The following is a 26843-nucleotide window of genomic DNA, read 5'->3' on the forward strand; positions in this document are numbered from 1 at the left end:
ATGAAATTCAATAGCAACCTATGGCTCAACTAGACCTTTCATTAGCAATTAATTTTATGAAAATCGGTCCAGCCATCTCTGAGAAAAGTGAGTGAGAAAAAAAAGTTGCACATACACACACATACACACATACACACATACATACATACATACAGAAAATGCTCAGTTCGTTGAAAGAGATCGAGAGGTATATGACATTCGGCCATTGGGACCACTTTTATACCTTTGGTTTTTCCAGTGATTGCTATACCTTTCTAGGAGAAAAGCAACAATTAATTTGAAATTGTTTAAAACACAAACAAAGTACAAAGTAATCCGTTGTATTACGATTAAAGGGTAACAATATCGCACGCTTAGCCTGGGGGCTAATAGCTGTCTCGATTAACTAGATTTAGTTGAGAGAATTCGTTATCGATATTGTTTTTGGCACATTTCGCATACTTAAACAAAAATCGGCATCAGAAATAGTGGTGGTTATTATTTATGAAACTTGGAATACAGTTAGCTTTCCCTAGGAGGTTAGTCTCAAATTAAAGTTTTGGATAGAATATGATCTCTTCCACTTTGCTTAAAATGGATCTATTCTCTATTCTTTGAGTTTACTGACTGAATATAAATCTATAATGACGTTGTTTGAGGATCATTCTTGCAATTAAACTTTTAGGAAACCGTATATCATGTGTTAACGATTATATTAAACATTAGTTTGTGCCATATTGAATGAACATACAGAAATAGAAAAAAGTCATAATTAAAAATGTAGTTAGTAACTATACAATTCAATGTTAAATAATATGAAAAAAGTATTATTCCGAAATTCTTTTGTTTAGTTCGTTTATTGTTTATTGGACATAGGCTGTTAGCCCGTTACCCCTCTTAAATCTAGATACAGTACATGTTTGCGTTTAAGTATATAGCTGATTTCTTAAGTATAATTTGAGTCTTCTTCGAATTACTTCTGAAGTCATATTTACAGAGATTACGTCCTGCAGTTCATTGAACTCGTTCATATATCTCCTGGTGGGTTCGTGTTGTGTGTAGTTCCTCGTTCTCAATGGAGGATCAAAGACCCTCCGACGACGAAGAGAAACCGGGCTTTCGTTGAAATTAAGTCGGTCCAACAGGTGAGAGCTTTCAATCCGTCCACTGAGTATGTTGCAGAAAAACACAATATCTGCGATCTTATGTCTGCTACTGATTGTTTCAAAATCTACTAGACAGCAAAGGTTTTCGTATTCAGGTAGTTCGTCATTCCATCCAAGGTGTCTTAAAGCGAATTTCACGAATTTACGCTGAACTGATTCAAGTCGTTGTTTTTGCATGCCATACTTTGGTCGCCAAACCACACTCGCGAAATCCAGTTTTGTCCTGACAAGACTGCCGTAGATTGCAAGAATTGCATGAGGGTCCGTAAATTCCCGTCCAAATCGTCGTGTGAGAGCAAAAAGTTGCATCGATTCCTTCTACTACTACTACTCTATCGATATGATCGTTGAATGTGAGAGACTGATCCATTGTCACGCCCAGGTCTCGAACATTCCGTACGCGTTGTAAAATGGAAGGTCCTAGCATATAGTCAAACAATATCGGACGAACTCTCCTGGTGTACGTTATGACAGAGCATTTACTCGCATTTATACTTAGTCCATTTTCTTCAACGAATCTCCCAAAATTATTCAGATCCTCTTGAAGCAAATCGCAATCTTCGGCGATTTTAATCGGTAGAAAAATTTTCACATCATCTGTGTAAATTAGTACTATTGCTCGGCTCATGAAGGTTGGCAATTCATTCATAACCATTACAAAAAACAATGGACCTAGGTGGCTACCCTGTGGGACACCTGACTGAACACCAAAGGTACTGGATGTTTTGTGGAATATTTTGACGTATTGCATTCTGTCTTTAAGGTATGTCTTAATCCATGCCAACAACTTCCCATTAATATTAAAATGGGCTGCGACTCGTAAAATGCTATCTATTCCAACCACATCAAAGGCCTTGCTCATGTCCGTATATACACAGTCGACTTGATACCCTTTAGACATATAATCTGTGACCATAGAGGAGAATTCACAAAGATTCGTCACAACCGATTTTCCTTTCAAGAATCCGTGTTGTGCAGTTGAAACGCGTTCTCGGATTCGTTCGTAGAGATGTGAGTAGACTAATCGTTCGAATAACTTAGGAACCGCGTACTGAATCGCTACCCCCCTGTAGTTCTCCGCATTCGAACGAGAGCCTTTTTTATGAATTGGGGTTATATGAGAGATCTTCCAAAGAGGTGGAAAATGACCGGATGACAACGAGAAGTTGAAAAGCAAAGAAAGAGGTTCAACGAGTTCATCCTTGAATTCTTTAACCAACTTTGCTGGAAGTTTGTCCGGTCCAGCTGACTTACCAGAATCCAGCTCAGACAGCGCTTGTTTTATTTCTTCACGACGTAACTCCAGCAGATCGGTGTCAGGTTCAACTGGATTGTTCACTTCCTCGTTGTTGTCAATTCGATAAACATTTTTGAAATATTCAGCGAAAAGTTCTGCGGTTTCCTGTCCATTGTGTGAAAATCGATTTCCATACATCATCACTTCCGGTATTCCGTTGACTCTTCGCCTGCTATTTACAAATTTCCAGAACGATTTGGGGTTTTCCTTCACTCCATTCTGTATTCCATCGATGTAAACTTGATAGGCTCCTCTGTGCAACACTTTGAAGATCCGAAGAAGTTCTTTGTAGGCTGCGACATTCTCTATGGTTCGGTTACGATGCATTTTTTTCAGAGCTCTCCGTTTGTCTTTAAGAACTTGAATTACTATCGGCGAAAACCATTCCGGGTACGGATTTTCCCCATTCGAGCGTTCCTTAGTCAAGGGGGCAAACCTTGCGAAAATAGTGAAGATAACAAAGTGAAACGACAAGACATTGAAGTCTAGGCAGTTGCTAATGATCGCTGAACACTTAAGTCTACAATTCAAGACATCGAAAGAGTTTAGAAATTCTAACATCGATGCCGCATACTGTTGATAACAATCTTTTTCACGTTCAAAATCGTCTTGAGAGATGAAAATAATACTCCACGTAACGTCCGTTAATGCTGCTTTCACGGACGCCGTGTCCAATAATTCAAGTTTCAGGTGCTTTTTGGACATCCCAACTTCCAGTTCGCGTAGCGCAGCAGTGTTTATTGTCAATTGCATTGCGTAGTGGTGAATCTCGTTCGCTATTACCGGATCAGTCACAACAATTTGACAAGACTCGGTATCGGTGGTGAATACAAGATCCAAGTAGGTGCTGTTGGCGTTCGGCAAATCGCAAATTTGCATCAGTGCAGCTGACAGCAAACCATCAACAATGGCAGCTTCACTCTGAGGAGTAATTCGATCAGGTAAGAGAAACGAATTCGTTCTTTCTTGCATGCGCTTATTCCAGTTTAAGTTTGGCAGGTTGAAATCCCCACAAACGACGACCGTATCATTCGGACCAGCGGCTTCAACCATAGACTCAACAAAAAACGACGAACGAATCGTAACGACGAGTGTTAGAGGTAGGTGGAATATATCCACAACATAACAATATTGATCCATTCAATGTAGTTATCTTAACGCAAATCGCTTCATTGTTTTCAGCTCGGGCAAACTCCGTGCTGGCGATTCGACGATGGATGGCAACAAGTGCACCACCACCAGTTAGTTTGTCACTGTTGACCGAACTTCGATCGCAGCGGTAAACGGAAAAACAAGCGGGAAACAACATACCATCCTGTACGTCAGAGTCCAAGTAAGTTTCAACCATTGCGTATGCATCGTAGTCCAACTCCAGTGATGACAAATACAAGTGTTTTTGCCTTTGGACACCTTTAATACTGTGCATGTTGAAGTTTCAAGTTTCTTACTGTTAACGTCGTTAAGATTCGTTAAAATTTTCATCTTATTTTAATTCCAAGTTTTTGATTTGTTTTTTTTTTATTTATCATTGTTTATCTGTTGGCACCTAAACTTGTTTTATTTTCCACATGATAACGATCTAAGATTTCTACTCATTTTATATTTTCAATTAGATGACATCCATAAATTACGCAATGCAAAAAACAATTTAACCCCCACCCTCATATGTAACAAAATTCAGCCCAAAACAACATAGACCAGAGAAGCAGATATTTCAAGGTGTAGTAAAGAGGGCAATGTATGTAGTTTGACGAGAATGCGAAAAATGAACAAAGACAGGTGGGATATAGCCTTTAAAAAAATGTTGCTCATCCAGACGGGACTGCAACCCGTCATCTCTGATGTCTCCCGTGAGGTGTTGAAATTTCTTTAATGTATAAAGAAAGCATACAAAAGTTTATGCTGAAAACATTTCTAAAATCCAGAAGATGTCGAAAACAAATGAACTTGAATATAATTTTAAATGACTAAAATAACGTTCAATGAAAAAACTAAAAATCTAGAAATGTATCGAAGGTAAGAACAAATTCAAGAGAAAAGGAGTTATAAAATTTCCTCGAAACGGTTCGAACCTATTGTAAATAAAAAGTGAGTTCTAGTTTTAAGTCCAACTGAAAAAAACTTTTGAAAGGCAGTTAAAACCAGAAACGAAAATAATAACAGGGCAATAAAATTTTCATATTATTCAAAAATATTATTATTTACGTATATTATCAATTATCACACACATTTCAAACTTTAACTTGAGAAACCAGAATTTACATTCGGCATCAAAAAAATGTTTTTCCGGAATCGAAAATTTCCTGAACTAGTTGCATTAAAGAATTCAAAATGGCGTATGAGGTCGTTTTCTGGACCTTTCATTTGCAATTATTTTCATTGAAATCGGTTCAGCCATCTCTGAGAAAATCGAGTGAAATTGGGAGAGCGTTACACACACACATGCAGAAAATGCTCAGCTCGTCGAACTGAGTCGAGTGGTATACGACATTCGGCCCTTTTGAGCACTTTTTTACCTTTAGTTTTTGCAGTGATTGCTATACCTTTCTAGGAGAAAGGCAAAAGTGAAATGATAGAAATGACTTTTAATTTCAGCTTCAATCCCGAGGAGGGCCGCAAACATTGAAACAGTACAATATCAAATTTAAATGATGTTGAGGCCACATATTTTGATCGTAGCTATAGTTTTAAAAAGTCTGCGGGTTACGTTTCTTTCTATAACTTTCAAACCACATATTTAAAAATTATGAAATTCATTGTTTAAGGGTTTGAAAGCCCATTTATTTGAATTCAACTATGTTCGTAGCCTCTGAGATATAAGAGCGATTTTTACATTCTGACGCAGCGTGAAAACTAAAAGTTTGATTACAATGAAATTCAATAGCAACCTAAGCGGCAAATAGACCCTTCATTTGACACCAAGTTAGAAAGAATCGGTCCGACCATCTCTGAGAAAAGTGAGGGCGAAAAAGAGGTGCACATACACACGTACACACCCACACACAAACATATACACCTATACATGCATATATGCAGAAAATGCTCGATTCGTCGAACTGAGTCGAGTAGTATATGACATACGGCCATTTGGATCACTTTTCTACCTTTTAATTAGCCAGTGATCGTTAAGAGAAAGTCAATATGTTTACTTTCATTATGTTTTTATGAACAACGGACAAAGTTACAATCCTTGCAATGAAATTCAATAGCAACCTATGGGGCAACTAAACCTTTCATTTGACACTAATTTTGTGAAAATCGGTTCAGCCATCTCTGAGAAAAATGAGTGAGGGTAAACAACCTCAGGCTAACTTTTCTTTACATAACTTTTGAACCATATGTTCAATCATAACGCCATTCAAAAGTTAAGGGTTCTGGAGACAGCACGATCATTTGGAACCAGTTTTATTGAAATTGGTTATGTGGTTTCTGAGATATTGATGTTTCGTAATTTTTACATTTTGATACATAACCTCTAAACTAAGATTCCGATTACAATGAAATTCAATAGCAACCTATGGCTCAACTAGACCTTTCATTAGCAATTAATTTTATGAAAATCGGTCCAGCCATCTCTGAGAAAAGTGAGTGAGAAAAAAAAGTTGCACATACACACACATACACACATACACACATACATACATACATACAGAAAATGCTCAGTTCGTTGAAAGAGATCGAGAGGTATATGACATTCGGCCATTGGGACCACTTTTATACCTTTGGTTTTTCCAGTGATTGCTATACCTTTCTAGGAGAAAAGCAACAATTAATTTGAAATTGTTTAAAACACAAACAAAGTACAAAGTAATCCGTTGTATTACGATTAAAGGGTAACAATATCGCACGCTTAGCCTGGGGGCTAATAGCTGTCTCGATTAACTAGATTTAGTTGAGAGAATTCGTTATCGATATTGTTTTTGGCACATTTCGCATACTTAAACAAAAATCGGCATCAGAAATAGTGGTGGTTATTATTTATGAAACTTGGAATACAGTTAGCTTTCCCTAGGAGGTTAGTCTCAAATTGAAGTTTTGGATAGAATATGATCTCTTCCACTTTGCTTAAAATGGATCTATTCTCTATTCTTTGAGTTTACTGACTGAATATAAATCTATAATGACGTTGTTTGAGGATCATTCTTGCAATTAAACTTTTAGGAAACCGTATATCATGTGTTAACGATTATATTAAACATTAGTTTGTGCCATATTGAATGAACATACAGAAATAGAAAAAAGTCATAATTAAAAATGTAGTTAGTAACTATACAATTCAATGTTAAATAATATGAAAAAAGTATTATTCCGAAATTCTTTTGTTTAGTTCGTTTATTGTTTATTGGACATAGGCTGTTAGCCCGTTACCCCTCTTAAATCTAGATACAGTACATGTTTGCGTTTAAGTATATAGCTGATTTCTTAAGTATAATTTGAGTCTTCTTCGAATTACTTCTGAAGTCATATTTACAGAGATTACGTCCTGCAGTTCATTGAACTCGTTCATATATCTGCTGGTGGGTTCGTGTTGTGTGTAGTTCCTCGTTCTCAATGGAGGATCAAAGACCCTCCGACGACGAAGAGAAACCGGGCTTTCGTTGAAATTAAGTCGGTCCAACAGGTGAGAGCTTTCAATCCGTCCACTGAGTATGTTGCAGAAAAACACAATATCTGCGATCTTATGTCTGCTACTGATTGTTTCAAAATCTACTAGACAGCAAAGGTTTTCGTATTCAGGTAGTTCGTCATTCCATCCAAGGTGTCTTAAAGCGAATTTCACGAATTTACGCTGAACTGATTCAAGTCGTTGTTTTTGCATGCCATACTTTGGTCGCCAAACCACACTCGCGAAATCCAGTTTTGTTCTGACAAGACTGCCGTAGATTGCAAGAATTGCATGAGGGTCCGTAAATTCCCGTCCAAATCGTCGTGTGAGAGCAAAAAGTTGCATCGATTCCTTCACTACTCTATCGATATGATCGTTGAATGTGAGAGACTGATCCATTGTCACGCCCAGGTCTCGAACATTCCGTACGCGTTGTAAAATGGAAGGTCCTAGCATATAGTCAAACAATATCGGACGAACTCTCCTGGTGTACGTTATGACAGAGCATTTACTCGCATTTATACTTAGTCCATTTTCTTCAACGAATCTCCCAAAATTATTCAGATCCTCTTGAAGCAAATCGCAATCTTCGGCGATTTTAATCGGTAGAAAAATTTTCACATCATCTGTGTAAATTAGTACTATTGCTCGGCTCATGAAGGTTGGCAATTCATTCATAACCATTACAAAAAACAATGGACCTAGGTGGCTACCCTGTGGGACACCTGACTGAACACCAAAGGTACTGGATGTTTTGTGGAATATTTTGACGTATTGCATTCTGTCTTTAAGGTATGTCTTAATCCATGCCAACAACTTCCCATTAATATTAAAATGGGCTGCGACTCGTAAAATGCTATCTATTCCAACCACATCAAAGGCCTTGCTCATGTCCGTATATACACAGTCGACTTGATACCCTTTAGACATATAATCTGTGACCATAGAGGAGAATTCACAAAGATTCGTCACAACCGATTTTCCTTTCAAGAATCCGTGTTGTGCAGTTGAAACGCGTTCTCGGATTCGTTCGTAGAGATGTGAGTAGACTAATCGTTCGAATAACTTAGGAACCGCGTACTGAATCGCTACCCCCCTGTAGTTCTCCGCATTCGAACGAGAGCCTTTTTTATGAATTGGGGTTATATGAGAGATCTTCCAAAGAGGTGGAAAATGACCGGATGACAACGAGAAGTTGAAAAGCAAAGAAAGAGGTTCAACGAGTTCATCCTTGAATTCTTTAACCAACTTTGCTGGAAGTTTGTCCGGTCCAGCTGACTTACCAGAATCCAGCTCAGACAGCGCTTGTTTTATTTCTTCACGACGTAACTCCAGCAGATCGGTGTCAGGTTCAACTGGATTGTTCACTTCCTCGTTGTTGTCAATTCGATAAACATTTTTGAAATATTCAGCGAAAAGTTCTGCGGTTTCCTGTCCATTGTGTGAAAATCGATTTCCATACATCATCACTTCCGGTATTCCGTTGACTCTACGCCTGCTATTTACAAATTTCCAGAACGATTTGGGGTTTTCCTTCACTCCATTCTGTATTCCATCGATGTAAACTTGATAGGCTCCTCTGTGCAACACTTTGAAGATCCGAAGAAGTTCTTTGTAGGCTGCGACATTCTCTATGGTTCGGTTACGATGCATTTTTTTCAGAGCTCTCCGTTTGTCTTTAAGAACTTGAATTACTATCGGCGAAAACCATTCCGGGTACGGATTTTCCCCATTCGAGCGTTCCTTAGTCAAGGGGGCAAACCTTGCGAAAATAGTGAAGATAACAAAGTGAAACGACAAGACATTGAAGTCTAGGCAGTTGCTAATGATCGCTGAACACTTAAGTCCACAATTCAAGACATCGAAAGAGTTTAGAAATTCTAACATCGATGCCGCATACTGTTGATAACAATCTTTTTCACGTTCAAAATCGTCTTGAGAGATGAAAATAATACTCCACGTAACGTCCGTTAATGCTGCTTTCACGGACGCCGTGTCCAATAATTCAAGGTTCAGGTGCTTTTTGGACATCCCAACTTCCAGTTCGCGTAGCGCAGCAGTGTTTATTGTCAATTGCATTGCGTAGTGGTGAATCTCGTTCGCTATTACCGGATCAGTCACAACAATTTGACAAGACTCGGTATCGGTGGTGAATACAAGATCCAAGTAGGTGCTGTTGGCGTTCGGCAAATCGCAAATTTGCATCAGTGCAGCTGACAGCAAACCATCAACAATGGCAGCTTCACTCTGAGGAGTAATTCGATCAGGTAAGAGAAACGAATTCGTTCTTTCTTGCATGCGCTTATTCCAGTTTAAGTTTGGCAGGTTGAAATCCCCACAAACGACGACCGTATCATTCGGACCAGCGGCTTCAACCATAGACTCAACAAAAAACGACGAACGAATCGTAACGACGAGTGTTAGAGGTAGGTGGAATATATCCACAACATAACAATATTGATCCATTCAATGTAGTTATCTTAACGCAAATCGCTTCATTGTTTTCAGCTCGGGCAAACTCCGTGCTGGCGATTCGACGATGGATGGCAACAAGTGCACCACCACCAGTTAGTTTGTCACTGTTGACCGAACTTCGATCGCAGCGGTAAACGGAAAAACAAGCGGGAAACAACATACCATCCTGTACGTCAGAGTCCAAGTAAGTTTCAACCATTGCGTATGCATCGTAGTCCAACTCCAGTGATGACAAATACAAGTGTTTTTGCCTTTGGACACCTTTAATACTGTGCATGTTGAAGTTTCAAGTTTCTTACTGTTAACGTCGTTAAGATTCGTTAAAATTTTCATCTTATTTTAATTCCAAGTTTTTGATTTGTTTTTTTTTATTTATCATTGTTTATCTGTTGGCACCTAAACTTGTTTTATTTTCCACATGATAACGATCTAAGATTTCTACTCATTTTATATTTTCAATTAGATGACATCCATAAATTACGCAATGCAAAAAACAATTTAACCCCCACCCTCATATGTAACAAAATTCAGCCCAAAACAACATAGACCAGAGAAGCAGATATTTCAAGGTGTAGTAAAGAGGGCAATGTATGTAGTTTGACGAGAATGCGAAAAATGAACAAAGACAGGTGGGATATAGCCTTTAAAAAAATGTTGCTCATCCAGACGGGACTGCAACCCGTCATCTCTGATGTCTCCCGTGAGGTGTTGAAATTTCTTTAATGTATAAAGAAAGCATACAAAAGTTTATGCTGAAAACATTTCTAAAATCCAGAAGATGTCGAAAACAAATGAACTTGAATATAATTTTAAATGACTAAAATAACGTTCAATGAAAAAACTAAAAATCTAGAAATGTATCGAAGGTAAGAACAAATTCAAGAGAAAAGGAGTTATAAAATTTCCTCGAAACGGTTCGAACCTATTGTAAATAAAAAGTGAGTTCTAGTTTTAGTCCAACTGAAAAAAACTTTTGAAAGGCAGTTGAAACCAGAAACGAAAATAATAACAGGGCAATAAAATTTTCATATTATTCAAAAATATTATTATTTACGTATATTATCAATTATCACACACATTTCAAACTTTAACTTGAGAAACCAGAATTTAGCTGTAACCACTTTGAAGCATTTACGAAAAATTTTAGAGGATTTCAAGTTTTGCTGAAAATAACCAAAAGTGGTTAAACCCCTACAGCCCTCTACCCTTCTCGTGTGGGCAAGGTTCCCCCCAAAGTTATCCACGTGATATCTGGTCGGCCCCCTACAAGAAAATCTGCGTCGGTTCTGTTCTCAATACCTTGAAAATCGAATGTTTCAGAAAAAATCGCGTGAATTTATTTTTGCAACAAATAATGGTGCTTATCGCGGGAGTCACTTCACGGTGAAATATATTTCACTCTCACGCTCACTTCACTTTTTTAGACCTATTCCCGATTCCACCTCAAGTGAGGTGACAAAAATCACCTCCGTTGAGTGAGATTGACAGTGAAGTGAAATTGAGAATAGGACAAGTGAAATTAGATTGTTTCCCAGCGCGAAAATCTCTAAGTCCCAGAAAGTCGTTTTGTTTCGTTTTTTTTAGATAACACCAGATCTTGACGTGTTCTGCATTTCTAAGACATTCGGCATCAAAAAAATGTTTTTCCGGAATCGAAAATTTCCTGAACTAGTTGCATTTTTTTCATCGGGCAAAAAAAATTAAAATTTGACCACTTTAAGGCACGGATCAAATTCTGATTTGTTTAGTTACTGAAGAATAAGTCCAATATTTATCATTAAATCACAAATCAATCAACTTTAAGACTTATGGCATCTTCGTGGAATCATTTCACCGTTCAAAATGCTCGTGAAATAATTCCACGCGAAACTTCGCTTTTTCCGTTCTCACTTCACTGATATGACACTCATGATAACCCAGATTCCGCGGCAGATGTCACTTTGCGACGTTTTTCTCACTTACGTGAGTCCCGTAATAGGATTTTGTTCACTTCACTCTGATTTCACCGTGAAGTGACTCCCGTAATAAGCACCATTTGCTTAGTTTTCAAAAATGAGTTGAATGGTACGATTGCCGCTGTTCTGCATTGCCTAATAAAACAGCTCGATTCTGGAGAGAAAGGCTTATCTCGACCCTATGTAACCTCCTAGCGTTACGTATTTATGAATGACGCCTTAGTGCCTTGATTTTTCTAAGGATTTTTATCTGATATTGCATTTCTAGCCAAATTATTTCTTTGACGTAAAACTACGTCTCTCTGAAAAAAAAAACGGGACAGGAAGCAATATGTCCAATTTCTAATGCTTATAGGTCGGTCATTTTTCAACTGATTTCTTTCGTTATTGTAGCAAACGATTGAAAACTTATCTACGCATGTACTTTGATTATGCGACCTATAATTATTAGGGTGGGGCAAAAAGATCGACTTTCCAGAACCAAGTTTTTTTTGGTTCCGTTTGGGGCCCTAAACATTTATAAACTAACCAGAAGTCGATTGGTTTTGTCTTTCTTTTGGTTTGTAATCTTACTTTTTTGCTTTTTCCATTCCCTAAGAATGGCTTAAGCATTATGTTTTATGACTTCAAAAAATAGGTTTTTCGATGGTTAACAAATTTACCGACACTAAAGCGCTGGGATGTCCTTAAAAAATGTTATAGCTGTTCAAAGTTGAGTTCGTCGAATTGGATGCAGAAACCAACCAGATATAACCAATGGACTTCCAATTAATTTGAGGTTGTTTGTGGCCCCAAATAGAACAGAAAAAACTTGGTTTGTACTATCAAGTTTCATTTTTTCCATACAACGACGCCCCACTCTAATAATTATACTATTGAAAATTATCAAACTTTGTTGAAATGCAGATTTCCACCTCTGGTCGCTTAATGCTTCCTTTTCTAACACGGCCGACAGGTCGTTATAGCTAATTAACTGGATAGTGAATATGCACTCTTCGGGCTTTTTTTAAATTAGGGAATTAGAATAACATTGTCCATTGATGTGAACTTTTGTAATATATTCCAGTCAATTGCTACAGTGACATGCGTTCGTTTAGACGCGCCATGTTTTTAACAGGTTTTTCTTTCAAAACTAATTGAATTTTGAATGTCTTCCATTATTATTGTTTGATGTCATAAACAAAAACAAAAAGCATCATTTCTTCAAAAAAAGTGCACTTGATAGAATAAAAAATGCGAAAAATAAAAATAAGCTGATGCATTCGTTTAGACGCACCTCAAGTCAACGTAGTAAAAGCTTAAATTTTCTGAGTCAATCAGTTGGCTAATGCTTTGTAGCTCCTCTCTTACTCATAATAACTACAAATACTCTTCTGGACATTGAATTGACAAGGTTATTGAGAGTATTTACAGAGATTTGTTGCCAGCATGAACGTATGCATGATTAAGGGTCGTTTACTGTGTTGAACTGGCATCCATTGGCGTAAACTCTTGCAACCAAGATACCCCAGAGGTTCTCGATCGGGTTGCAATCCGGACTACATGCTGGTCCATCAAGTACGGTGATGTCATCTTCAGAAAACGAGGCCTTGGTTCGTTGGAAAACATGAATAGAAGCGTTGTCTTGCTGAAATACACCCGGTTCATCCATATAAGCACCAAGTATAGAACCAAAACGTCTTCCAGAACCTTACAGTAGTTGCTTGAATTGATTTTGGTGGTGATCCAGCAGATAGGAAGATTCTTGTCATAAGGCAATCCTCTCCATACCATAATTTCTTCCTCCTCCAAAATTTCACTTGGGTCAAGTGACATTAAATTCCGCCAAATCGTGCCAGTATTGACTGTAATAGTCAGGGCCAGTGAGGTTATCTTTTTCCTGATGAGAAATGACCTGTGACATTCACTACTGGTACGATTTAGCGGAATTTAATGTCTCTCGATCTGAGCGAAATTCTGGTGGAGGAAAGGTTATGGTACGGGAAAGATTTTCTTATGACGAAAAGCCTTCCATCTGCTGGATCACCACCAACATGAATTCCAGCAACTACTGTAAGCTTCTGGGAGACGTTGTGATTCCCTACTTGGAGGATTATATGGATGAACCTGTTGTATTTCAGCAAGACAACGATACTATTCATTTTTCCCGATAAACCAAGGCCTGGTTCTCTATAAAAGACATCACCGTACTTGATGGACCAGCATGTAGTCCGGATTGCAACCCGATCGAGAACCTCTGGAGTATCTTGGTTGAAAGAGTTTACGCCAATGGATGCTAGTTCAACACAGTAAACGACCCTTAAACATGCATACGTTCAAGCTGGCAAAAAATCTCTGTAAACACTCTTAATAATCTTGTCAATTCAATGTCCAGAAGAGTATTTGTAGTTATTATGAGTAAGAGAGGAGCTACAAAGCATTAACCAACTGATTGACTCAGAAAATTTGAGCTTTTACTACATTGACTTGAGGTGCGTCTAAACGAATGCATCAGCTTATTTTTAATTTTTCGCATTTCTTATTCTATCAAGTGCACTTTTTTTGAAGAAACAATGCTGTTTGTTTTAGTTTATGATAACAAACAAAAATAAGTGATGACATTCAAAATTCAATTAGTTTTGAAAGAAAAACCTATGAAAAACATGGTGCGTCTAAACGAACGCATGTCACTGTATACGTGCCCTCTTGCAAAATACAATGACCACTATTGTTGAGTGATCAGGTACCTGCACCGACACGCTCCCAGTCAGGTAAAATATGGTTTATAAAGCCTTCCCAGGAATCAACTACCAAAACTCTTTGGGCTGTAAACAGTCACTGCCAAGAAACTTTGATCTGCGTTTAAACAATGCACCACAACTGCACGGCAGATGTTCCGATATTCCTCTTTCCATATTACAAAAGCGACAGATATCATTCTGAACCCGGCCAATGTTCTTTAAAGGATATCCGGACAAAGAGCTCTTTTGTTGAGCTCTAGGAACTTTTTTGAATGATTTTCGTTTGGTGTTATAAATCTTTTAGATTGGGAACACTTTTGACATCCAATCAATTGGTTATCGCCTTTTGTTCCTCCCAGCGTTTAAGCTCCATTTTTGAAGGTTCTTGAATTTTTGAAGGTTGAAAGGTTCTGGACCGAAAAACTTGTCTGCCCTTTCATTCCCACCAATGCCACAATGTTCTGGAACCCAATACAAATTTACTGAATATGTTTGATTGAGTTGTCGTAATGTGAGAATACATTCCCAGACAATCTTGGATGTACATTTATAAGCATTAAGTGGACTCTTTGGTTTTTGGCCACCATACTAACGCAGCATAGGTCAGTTTTGGACGTATAATCGATAGGAATATCCACAAATTCATTTTCGGTCTAAAGCCTCAGTTTCTTTCAACGGTTTTGGAGCACAACCATAATGCACTGACCGCCTTGTTGATTGCATAGTCAAGATGTGTATTCCAGTTTAGCTTGGCATCAAGGATAACTCCTGAGTATTTAACCTGTTCACTAAATGGAATTTCTACTCCTTCAAGCTTGAGCGTTTTTAGATTAAATTTCCTGTTTCTAGTGAAAGGTACGATAGCTGCATTTGTCGGATTAATGCGAAGACCCTTCTTTATACACTAAGATTGGGTATACTTCACAGCCTTCTGTATTCTTTCCGAAACTATGTTGTCAAACTTTCCTCTTACCAAGATGACTATGTCATCTGCAAAGCCCACAACTTCGAAACCATCTGCTTCTAAGCTTTTGAGAAGATCGTCCACCACCAAAGACGAAAGAACACCTCCTTGCGGTCATCCTTTCGTTGCCTTTACCGTGATTGACTAAACTCCCAACTCAGAAGTGAATATTTTCGCAAGGATAGTATGTATCCAGTCAACAATACTCGTGTGAAATCTTCTCTTCCTCATTGCACTAGACATGGAAGAATAGGACGCGTTATCAAAAGCACCTTCAATATCCAAGAAAGAGCACAGAGAAATTTCTTTAGCTGAGACTCTTTTGGCTTCACAAGAACCTGCTTTTGTTCAAACCAATCATTTTACTATCGGATGTTGCAACGATCGGACATAATTCAGCAGCAGCGGAAACAACAGCAATTACGTTTATCCAACCAGCGACATGCGGGCGTGATTGCTTAGCGCATTAGTAACAGCAAAAGTAGTCAAATCGCGCTGGCCTCACGAAAAATGAACTGGCTTTCAACGCAGCAATATACGCTCACGATTTGCTGCGATAGGGGAAATGGAAACTGCGGCGGTTCAAATCGAGAATTTGGCTCATTAATTAAAAATCCCAACGAGTGCTTGGTGTTGTGACATCAAAACGTTAGAGCTAAAAAAATTATTAAAATGTAGTTAAATAGTTCTACATCAACCTTGCGGTCGTGGCTTTGCGCACAAACCTTCTGTTATTATTTTTAGTGCCTTGATTATTTTGAAAATTCTTTTATTCGCCTTGATATTTTTTTTGCATTTTCTGCTGTTGACAGCCTTTTTTGTTTTGTTAGTGCCCTAAACTTCCGGTAACCGCAAATCAGTCCCATCTGTAATTTTGTCAATTTTGAGTGAACATCGGATTTTGGCCTATCATTGAGTGTATTTTCAGATGTACCGATAAAAAATAGTGGTTTGTTCAATAAAAGTGGAAATCAATACCAAGTCGAATCGTCTCATTATGAAAAGTAACCGCAAGTCAGTCCCAGAGGAAAAATAACCGAAAGTCAGTCCCAATTAAAACAAAATAAAATGGATGGGGAGTAGAGAAGAAAAGTTCGATATGACCGTTTATATGAAAATAAGTTATTTAGTAACAATTTTTTGAAATGTTTGAAATGGTGACGAATTTATGTGCAGCAATTTCCTGCTAATATGTGTTCTAGTCCATTTTTTTTCTTGGTTCGCTTTTTCATGGATCTATCCGGAAAATCTTCAGTATCGAAAAAGCTTCCATCAGAATCCAAGAAATCGTTCCAAGGTATCGCCAAAGGTGATGCTCGAACCTCAAACGGATTTTGATTATCTTGACATTTGTTGTCGGATAAACCAACTACAGCCCAGCTGCAGTTTCTTCATCCGAATCCTCACCGGATGAGCTTTCATCGGTTCCGTACATCATGAGATTTTCCAACATCGACAGTTTTGGAACTGTTCACATGAACATATACTTACGAACTGCGAAGGATTGACGGATTTCCACGACAACAAATAAAAACACGTCGACAAGCACTATAGCATCAACATGGCAATGTGACTGACTTGCGGTTACTTTTCACTTCGATGTAGAATGTAACGGCAAGTCAGTCACACTCAAGGTTTTTATCATTTAATCAATGATTTCATGGTTTTAAAACGTAATAAGTGCAGGCTAGTATGCAAACTATATTTTAGCATGAATGTTGTCAAAATATTTCATGTTAAACAAGTGATAACTGAGCGTGAATAAAATATCTTTCGAAGCTGTTTTCTCGATTTCATATTTTTACAGATGGGACTGACTTGCGGTTACCGGCAGTAAAGGTTGTTTAAAATTTTATGACTGTATATGCATTCAACACTTTTGGCCAAATCTATTACCATCAGACTGTATAGTTTATTAATAATATTAATTGCCTTATTTCAGATTTTCTACCGCTTTAAAAATATACCTCGGTATAAGGCAACTTTATTTTTATTTTCGTTACGTTATATCGAAGTCAATTTTTTTTTTCAATCTATGCAAGAATGTTAATGGTTACTCAAAGATGCGCGAAAACCTATTTTCCATAACCTATCAGTATTTTTGAATCTTTCTTATGCCCATTTAGAAATATTTCCAGAAGCAAAAAAAATATTTTTTTCAATTGATACAAGAGGTTACTCCAAGATGCGTGAAAACCTATTTCCCATCACCCATCAGTATTTTTGAATCATTCTTATGCCCATTTAGGACAATTTTCAACAAGCGAAAAATTTTTTTTAATTGATGCAAGACTGTTGGTGGTTACTCACAGATGCGCGAAAACATACACCTTATTTAACTTTTGTCTGAGTACAAATAGTTTTAAACAACGATTATTGCGCACAAACGTGTTTGTTTAGTTCAAGTTATATTCATGTAGACCCTGATGTCAGATGAATGCAAATAATAAATAAATAAATAAAAAAAAACTTATTTCCCATCACCTATCAGTAATTTTTTTTTAAATTGATGCAAGACTGTGAATTGTTACTGAAGGATGCGTGAAAACCTATTTGCCATCACCTATTAGTATTTTTTAACCTTCCTTATGCCCATTTTGGACAATTTTCGCATTGGTTTCATTGGTTTCAAAAATTACTACAAACATTTTTTGAAGCAATTTATAGCCCAAAAACAGTTGTTGTATCATTTATTATCAATTTAAATACATTTAAAAAAGTTACGTTATATCGAGGTAAAAGTTACGTTAGATCGAGTTACGTTATATCGAGTTACGTTATATCGAGTTACGTTATATCGAGGTTGCCTTATATCGAGGTTGCCTTATATCGAGGTATGACTATATGTCGATTAGGGGAGCTGCGTAGCCGCAAGGTTACAGAGTCCGCTTTGTCAAGCAAATGGTCGTGGGTTCGAATCAGGAATGCTCGTCGAAATATATGTATTGCTGGCATTCGCAAAAAAAACCGCCGAGCTCGATTAGCTGCTGGGAAATTTGCCGAGATAAATTGAGTGTGTGAAAATTACTGAACTGATCGGCGTGAAAATACATTTCGATTGATAGTTAAGCCACTAAGCTTAAACTATGAATTAGACAAAAATGGAAAAGTCCTTTCCTGTCTGCTACTCCGGCTGATCTCCCACTGCGATCCTGGCGAAATATTTTTGAAGTTTGTAGGAGATTATACACAGTCGAAACCGGAAAAATGATTTACCTGTACACTGCGCTTGCAGAATGCTCCTTCTTTCGACGCCATTTTGAGAACTGTGCCGGTTCTAACAAAACAAAAAATACTGGCAATAAAGGCGATAGAGAGAAAGAGAGCTTACTTTTACATACTCTCATTTCTCTCTGAGCGTGTTCGATTTGGATTAAGAGAGTCTTGAAAAAATTTAAAATTTTCAGTTGTTACCCATTATAAACATTTTACACATGTACTGTATTAATATAAAATTCGCGTTGATAACTCTGAGTCAGTCTGAGGTTAAAGAATGGATAGGAATACACGGATCTCGTCAATTTACTATTTACTACTATAATACAGTCCCGAACCTCGGATTATAAAATAGACAATCACATTTACGTTCAGATACAAATAGGGGAACTGCTCCATTATTCATCTCAGTCCATATATTCATCTCATATAACATGAAAACACAATTGAAAACAGAAAAAAACGCATGTTTTCTAACTAAATCGATCTGCTAATCAATGGAATGGATTGTTATTAGTTCACTTTAGATTTCTCATAAAGTAGAACTCTCAAAAACTCACTTAAAAGCTCTAAATTTGATATAATAGTCAGACATCTGCACTCGAAAACTCATTTAATTCAATCATCTACCTCAGAAAACAAAATCCGCGCGTTGTTCTGTACGGCTACAACGGGACTCGTTCAGCAGCCAACCAAATTTTTTCTCATCACTAGCGGACCATTTTTTATTTTAATCACTGAACAAAATCACTCACTACACTAAGAATACTTTAATCTTTGAAACGTTCACCTCAAGTTTCCAAAAACCAGCTTGAATTTGCAGAAACATATGAGATGAATTTCTACAATTCCTCAACTTCAACTGTACGTATTTTCATCTGTTTTCACTGCCTCGAAGAAAATCAAAAGTTGCCAAATCAGTTTCTGTTAACACGAACAAATCATAATGAAAATGTTGAATTATTCCGACATAATTGACATAAATGGACAGCACTGCCGTGGTTACCTAGGTTACCATATTTGCACGTAAACAACTACAGCGGATATCTAGGTAACCTACTACGACGGGCTGCGGCTACGTTCATTCATGATAATATGATTCATTCATGATTAACAGTGCACTGCAGTGTGATGAATATGGGGGCGTCGTGAGATGAATAATTGAGCAATGATTTAAGTTTTGAGATGGTTTGTTTTACAAAATTCAGGATAAATCTATCAAAGTTTACTAAATATACAATACTGAACGATTCTATAAGAGCACGTAAGCGTATTTTGTTTATTTGTTCAATGATTTCGTGAAAATTTGTTGCTCAATCCGTGCATTCTTCGTGAATATCGGCTCAATGAGATGAATAATGGAGCAGTTCCCCTACATACACCTGCATGGAGACATACACAAATAAAACTGTGCTACAAATAAAAAATGCAATAACTTTTGAAGTGACTTAGTGTAGGATAGGCCTTGTTGAGTGTAACATTCGTTCATACTAGAAATTTTCCAAACACCCCTAAAATTTGAAGTTAAGATTAAAATATCGGTTTTTGGACCTCAGCGCATACTGTGTTTTTTTTTAATGCAGTCATTTCTTTACCGATTTTTATTGTTTAAGTAGTTTTGGTAGGGGAACGATAGAGCTTTCAAAATAAATTTAGGTATGTACTAATTCACCAAAATATGTTGAGTTATTTGAGTTTATATCTATTGTTTATATTTTTCCACGCAATTTTTCAAAATAACTCGAAATTTACCACTTATTTTTCTTAGCAAAGTACTACAAGTACACTAGCATTTTGAAAGTATATTCAATTTTTTTTGTTCACTACATTTATTTGACATGGCAAAAAGTATATTCAATAACAAATCAAATAGAAGTGAGCTATAAACTTTTTTGAGTAGAAAAGAATTTTTGGCATCTATCGCAAAATTATTTCGCGGTGGTACAAACGAAAACAATAAGTAAGAACTACTGATGTGACCTAATGAAGGTTGTAGCTCTAGTCAAGTGTTATTTGCACCCATTCCTTATCCAGACGGGAAATTTTTCTAAGTTTATGTCACACCCTCTGTCTTTGTTCATTTTTGGCATCCTCGTTAAACTACATACATTGCCCACTTTACTTAACTTAAAATGTAAGTCAGAACATAAAAAAAAGTTCGTGAAACAAATATACTAGTTTACAATTTTGTCCCAGTTTTCTCGTTGGGTCCTCATTAGGTTTAAAATTTTCTTAAGTTTTTCTGCGAATCGGATCATCGCAAAACGATTAAGATGTAAATATTGTATAATATATAATTATACTACATAAATTCTGTCCCTGTTCTTGAAGGTTTAACCCATATGCTTAATTTTCATTAATACAACTATTTCTACCAAGCGAAAACAAAATGATGGTCAGCTCACAAAAAGCAATTTAAAGAACCCAAAAAAGTAATAAATCTGAACTGATTTCTTCTTTTTACTAGTTCCGCTCAGTTACGTTCTTATTTCCGTTGGTCAAAACAGACTCTTTAAAGTTTGAATCAATTATGCAAAATGAGTCTTCGGGTTGGCCACGTTTGTGCGGAGTCAGCGCTGATCTGGAAGGAAAAGTTTCAATGCTATCCAAAAGCCGCCACCAAAAGTTCAAAACCATCACTCAAATTAGTACCTTCAAGGTTTCGCACAAACTGCGTGTCTAATCGGTGCAATCTGTCTGCGTATTCACCTTCGATTTCCTTCATGGGGGTGGAACCATTTTTGTACGGCGCAGAGCTCCAGTACTCCGTTGGGGCGTAGTGATGATGGAAATCGACAGCCATGTCAGCAGTGACACTGGTGGCCACCGTATGTAGTGCGTCGTACGGAGACGTGATACCCATATTGGCAGTGCCGTGAATGCCGAGTGCGGCAGATCCACCACCAATGCCGGATCCGCCGTCGGAATGTCTACTAAAGTCCAGATGATGCATAGCCGCTGTAAAAATTTCCTTGTTCTGTGGTTTACTACGGTGCTTGAATAAATCAATCGACAACCGCCCGTCACAAATTCTGCACACTCTAGACGCACACACACACTTTTCTGAGCACCTCTGGTTGTCACTTCACACTGCAAGGTGGCGCCAAATATTTCTGTTATCAAAACGATTAACTCAGACACGGTTGAAAACTTGGATCACAATTTGTTCCGGCACCGAAACGAAGCACCCAAACAAACCATCCGGTAAGGTTACATAGTCGATGAATTATAACACAAGGTAACTTAGAAGCTGGCACATTATTCACGGCTACCAGTGATCAACACCAAATTGTCTCGCATTTTCACAAAAATTTTCACACCTCATGCAGGCGGCGCGCGAATGGCATAAAGCATTAAAAAGCGACGAGAATCCCGGGGCCTCCTAAGTGACGATCCCGGGGAAGGCCTAAGCATCGATATATCAGCAAGTAAACACACTACTCAAGCCGGCCGAACAATAATAATAATTAAACTTTCAACCGGCGGCGAAAATTTTCCCCCGTGCCAACCCTATCAATGACCACGGCGGTCGGTGATCATTAGCCGGAAGATGGGTACATAAAGCAACACCGCGGGCGCGCGAACCGAGTTGATCGTACAATAAAATTATCAAGAATAACCGACCTGCCGAATATTGCCCGGCATGTGAGCGCACTTCTCGAATCAGCCGCCGGATCCCGAAGAGCAAAAGTAAAAGGTTAGTCTGGTATCCCGACGATGGAAAAGGCGCTTTTCCCTCAAGTGGCAGACGGTGCACTACTAACACCCTAAACCATTTCGGCAGGGTGATCGCGAAGGACCAGTAATCGACGCAGTTTCATCTGCACGGGAGCAGGCGAGAAAGTACGAGATAGAGAGCTGATCGGTAGCGAACGCTAAAACGGGAGAATACTACGATTGTTAGCTACAATGGGAAAAAGTGAATGTTTTCGGGTTCAAAAGTCACTACAGTATAATAACCAGATTTGAATAATTTTGTTTGAATTTTGTTCGAAATTTGACCAAATAAATCCTAGCTTCATATCTTGAAACAAACGTCTGAAATGTAGAGAGATCACCAGTAACTTTATAAATTCATTCCCATTTTCGCATTCTTAAAAAGCCGACATCTTTTCACTGTGCGGCAAGTACTGCCTTTCACCGCACGACAGGGAAGCAACGTCGCCTGGGAAAAGGCCAACGAAGAAGATAGTAATGATGCGCGTGCGATCACGGAAAACAAATGTGTGAAAAAGAGTGAAAGTGGGAATTTTGGTACGATCATATTCTCACCAGACCGAATTTGCTCGTGTTGCTCGCACGGGAAAAGCGGTCGTGCAAGCGAGACAACCAGTGAGCCATCTATCCACACCTAGAATCGGATCAACAAAAAATGGTTCATTTTTCGGAGAGTGGTGATCTTACTCCCTGCCAAGCCGGCAATGAATGTTGTTTCGAAAATGAGCACGAATTTTAACAAGAGCGTTCAAGCGAATTTGCTTACGTGAGAAGCGATATTTGTTGTGTACCATGCAAAAATTAGTGATAAAAATCAGCCAATACAGGTGACATTTGATGAATAAATAGCTCTGGTTACGTGTTTTATAATAAAATGCTGTCACTTGAATTCGTCGAAGATGCAAAATGGTGTTTAAAAATACATACAGCTTAATGGAAATGCCACAGTTAAGGGCTATTTGTAAAAGGTTTCTGAAGGTTTCTTCTACACCAAAAGTAATACACAAAATCATTTTTGTACTTTATTATCATTAAAAAGATTGTTATTGAGGAATTCCATAACAGTGTCTAATTCTTCTATTGCTATTTTTATTAGCCTGAAAGTATTTTTTGAGAAGCGTTTTTGTAAAAATGGTACACTGGATTCTTTTTTTACGCGATTGATGCATCCTCGCAAAAAAGGAATCGCGTTAAAAAAGTCGCGTAATTTTGAACCAATCGTGTAAAAGAAGATCGCGTCGTTTTGATAAAATTATCTGCCACATGTAAAAAAATCGTGTAAAATAGAATCACGTAAAAACCATTCACGTAAAAGAAGAATCCAGTGTATTGACGAATTACACAAATTCGGTTTGTCAAACCGGTGTGATGTTTTCGGCGAAGTTGTCTTTTAAAAAAATATACACTCTTTTTTTTAAGAAAAAAAAGTAATTACGTGAAAAGCACATTTAAGAAAAAACAATTTTTTCAAAAGGTTAACTAGATAATGATGGTTAAATAATCATGGAGCAATGAGTGAAAAGATTAAATTTTCAAAAAATATAGAATTAAAAATAGGACGGTTTGTTGCTTGATTGGTATGATGTCTTCGGCAAAGTTATAGACAGTAATAAACAGTCCTTCTAGAAAGTAGCACCGTACGACAATTTTCTTTCAAGAATAGCACAAAAATAATAACCTCCTTCGAAAAATCCGGTTTTTTCGGAAGCTCAATGTGTATTTGCTTAAACTTAGAGAAATATAAAATTAAAATTTACTAGAATATTTTTTTTCAAACAACATTTTTTTGACACGGCACAATACAAATTAATGTTCTAAGCAGTAGTACAAATTTTTTATCCTCGGTGCCAACTACGAGCTAAAACTAACTGTAATTTAAAACTAGCATGTTTTTTTATCCAGTGGTTTGTTGTTGGATGGACACTAGACTGGGACACGGTTATATGGGAAAAAGCGATGGTGTTATTTTTTCGCTCCCATGTACTTTTCGTGTTCCTTATGGGTCCTATAACAACTGTGTAACTTTTCAGATCGATCGGTGAAACGCCCGATTTGCGCCCGATTTTTAATGCTTCCATACACGCAAAAATTTTCCTTATTTTTTTAGAAGCAATAGCGCAAAATTACCTTTTAGGTAACAAATCCATTACTAAAAAAGCAATAAAATTCTTCTCCAGTCAAGTAAAAACACAAACTGTCATATATTTAGCACGTGTTATGAGAGTACGACTATCTAATAATGGTCGTTTCAACCACATGCAACGTTTTTTCTGCCGAAAAATGCTCCCTTTCCACCTCAAGTCAAAAAAAATCACACACCGTCGCATAAGTTGCACATGTTACAAGTTTTTTCAATCTCCAATTCATCCGGTGGGCGTGTATTAGTTCGCTCGTTGTATGCATACGGAGTAGCGAAAAAATATGACAAGAGCTGCCAAGCAACATTTTCCCCGTCATAGAGTATGCAAACGTTGATGATTTCGAAGACTTGAAATGCGCCTTAAAATGACATCACGATCTGTCTGCGTCAGAGAAAAATAAAATCATTCGCTTTCTTGCAAGCTATTTACAGCACATAATCATTGGTTCATGGAAACTCATTTGGACCTGTTTGAATATACAAAACTCGTGCCCATTCAGAACAATATTCGCAACTTCGGCAACTCTGGTCAGACAGTATTACATATTTCCATTTCAAGTAAACACTAGGGGACGAGAAGAAAGTGTTTCTAATTGGACATTTGAGGTTGACGGTTGAGATTCTGATTATGTGTGGATGAAGGGAGACAAAAATGAACCAGATCGTCGCATCAATACAAATGCAGCGAGTGAAGTCTTGCCAACACATGCATTGCGGTGCTTGGCTGTATGTTCTCCTGCAGAAACACATACAAGCGTGTGGCCGTCATAATTTTTATTACTTTTTGTTTGTTACTTTTTGCGTATAATGCGCAGTCATAAGACACAAAAAGTAATAAAAAATTGCCCAAAAGTAATAAAATATTCCCCGTTTGCGTTGGGTGTACGATTTTATATGGGTAAACCACTTTTTCAAAACTTTTTCTATAGAGATGTCCAGTTGGCTCCTAAAAATATATCAATACATGATATTTATAGGAAATTTCCCTGGAAAAAACTCTTCTGGAGACCGCAAGGCGCTACCTTGCTTGTGAAAAATGATATTCACCCCAGACTGATTGAATATCTGCCGAACGGCTCACCATTGAATTTTACTAGCATTACTGCTGCAGCATACTGCTGTTGCAAATTCAACCATGTGATGAGAAATGATATTGTTTAAATTTATCTTGGAGGCTTCCCCGAAGATACTATTCCCAGGAAAATTTCCTACAAATATGTATTGATATTTTTTTAGGAGCCAACTTGACTTGACTTGATCTCTAGAGAATAAGTATTGAAAAAGTGGATTTTCCCATATAAAATCGTATGGAAACTTTAAAAATCGGGCGCAAATCGGGCGTTTCACCGATCGATCTGAAAAGTTACACAGTTATTATGGGACCCATAAGGAACAAGAAAAGTGCGAACGTGTTCTTGTCGATAACTTAACAAGAGCAGACTGGGTAATGGATGGATTCCAGGAAAACGTATATGCGAGACATATAGGAAAGGTCAAGGCTCGCCATGACATTACGAACAGGAACAGCTGGTTGTCCACCTCCGGCCTGAAGGGAGGCTACTAATTTAGACCTGGTGTCACGGTGACCAGGGCATGACCAAACAACGTGCTCTATGTCATTATATCCTTAACCACAGGCACTGATACCGCCTTTACCGCACTCAGATGTATTTTCCCCAGGAAATAGGCAGAGTACTTAATATCTTTCATCGATTGGAGAACCTTAATAGAAATGAGACTGTCCGTATGTCAATAATTCAGTCCACAATGTCAGAAAATTCAGTCCATTATGTCTGAATATTTTACCAATATAGAGTTCATTTGGTTTTCTGAATATGCAAAAGGAACAACTGGGGTTTTAGTTGTTTCAGTAAGTTCTTGGAACTCCTTCTGAGATTCAAAATGTCCACGCCCAGGAGGAATTTGTTTCGGTTTTCCGCAGCACTTCTTGATTTGTTAGTATCTACTATTCATTTTACCTTGAGAAATCTTTAAGCCTTTTCTGGGAAGCTTAGGAGACTTCTAGAATCTCCAGGATTGGCGTGAGACGTTTCCGCTGGTGGATCCTCAGAATCCGTTTCATCCAAAGAAAATAGATCGAAGGGGTACGATGTAATGGTAGAAGTGGTAGTGATCTTCTTAAGCATGTCTGCGTAGGAACGTTCGAACGCTCCTTAAGAGACCGTTTGATTTCATTCCTGCGCTGCATGTATACTACGCATGTGGAGAGCTTCCCCGCAGTGAATACGTTTTTTAGTATTTTCACTGCAGATATCCTCAGCATGGTTCTCTCCACACTTGCCGTTTCGTGCATTATTGCAGAAGAAGGCCGCTGTGTGGCCTAACTGCTTGCAATCGGTGCAATTTGTCGCACGGGGCACTTACAGGCGCACAACTAGACGAATCTGGTGGCTCGAGACGTGACTTGGCAATGCAGATCCGGCGAACGTAACGTGGAACGAGTCTGACGGAGTGTACACTTTTTTACCGCCGACAAGCGCAATTGCTTGCAGTTCAATATTTTTACATGGGGGCACGCGCTGTTTTTGAGGCTTCCGAAACCGCTTTCCAGCGAACAGACAGACTCGAACCGGTTATGAAACCGTTG

At 37.9% G+C, this 26843-nt stretch overlaps 2 protein-coding genes and 1 long non-coding RNA gene across 5 annotated transcripts in view; 2 read left to right on the forward strand and 1 right to left on the reverse strand.

Moving 5' to 3' along the window:
* LOC129730574 (T-box transcription factor TBX10) overlaps positions 1 to 26843 on the reverse strand; it is a 115681-nt gene that overhangs the window by 53286 nt on the left and 35552 nt on the right. Inside the window, exon 1 of one of the 3 annotated variants that reach the window (XM_055690015.1) lies at positions 21088 to 22123. The exons of 1 other annotated variant lie outside the window; for it this stretch is intronic. In XM_055690015.1, coding sequence (XP_055545990.1) covers positions 21088 to 21331 — 244 coding nt within the window. In that variant the 5' untranslated portion in view covers positions 21332 to 22123. Of the gene's footprint in view, positions 1 to 21030; positions 22124 to 26843 lie in introns of those variants that run through there. One more of the 3 variants, XM_055690013.1, reaches the window with a different exon arrangement.
* Positions 3231 to 4601, forward strand: LOC129730576 (uncharacterized). The gene is made up of 3 exons (XR_008728881.1): positions 3231 to 3383; positions 3434 to 3542; positions 3625 to 4601. It is a non-coding gene; the product is annotated as an uncharacterized LOC129730576 (long non-coding RNA).
* LOC129730575 (uncharacterized) overlaps positions 9170 to 26843 on the forward strand; it is a 74393-nt gene continuing 56719 nt past the window's right edge. The window contains exons 1-3 of the mRNA XM_055690018.1: positions 9170 to 9315; positions 9366 to 9474; positions 9557 to 9707. The gene's annotated coding sequence lies outside the window, so the exon portion shown is untranslated. The remainder of the gene's footprint in view (positions 9316 to 9365; positions 9475 to 9556; positions 9708 to 26843) is intronic.

Source organism: Wyeomyia smithii, chromosome 3 (assembly GCF_029784165.1).
Source record: "Wyeomyia smithii strain HCP4-BCI-WySm-NY-G18 chromosome 3, ASM2978416v1, whole genome shotgun sequence".
NCBI classification, from domain to species: Eukaryota; Metazoa; Arthropoda; class Insecta; order Diptera; family Culicidae; genus Wyeomyia; species Wyeomyia smithii.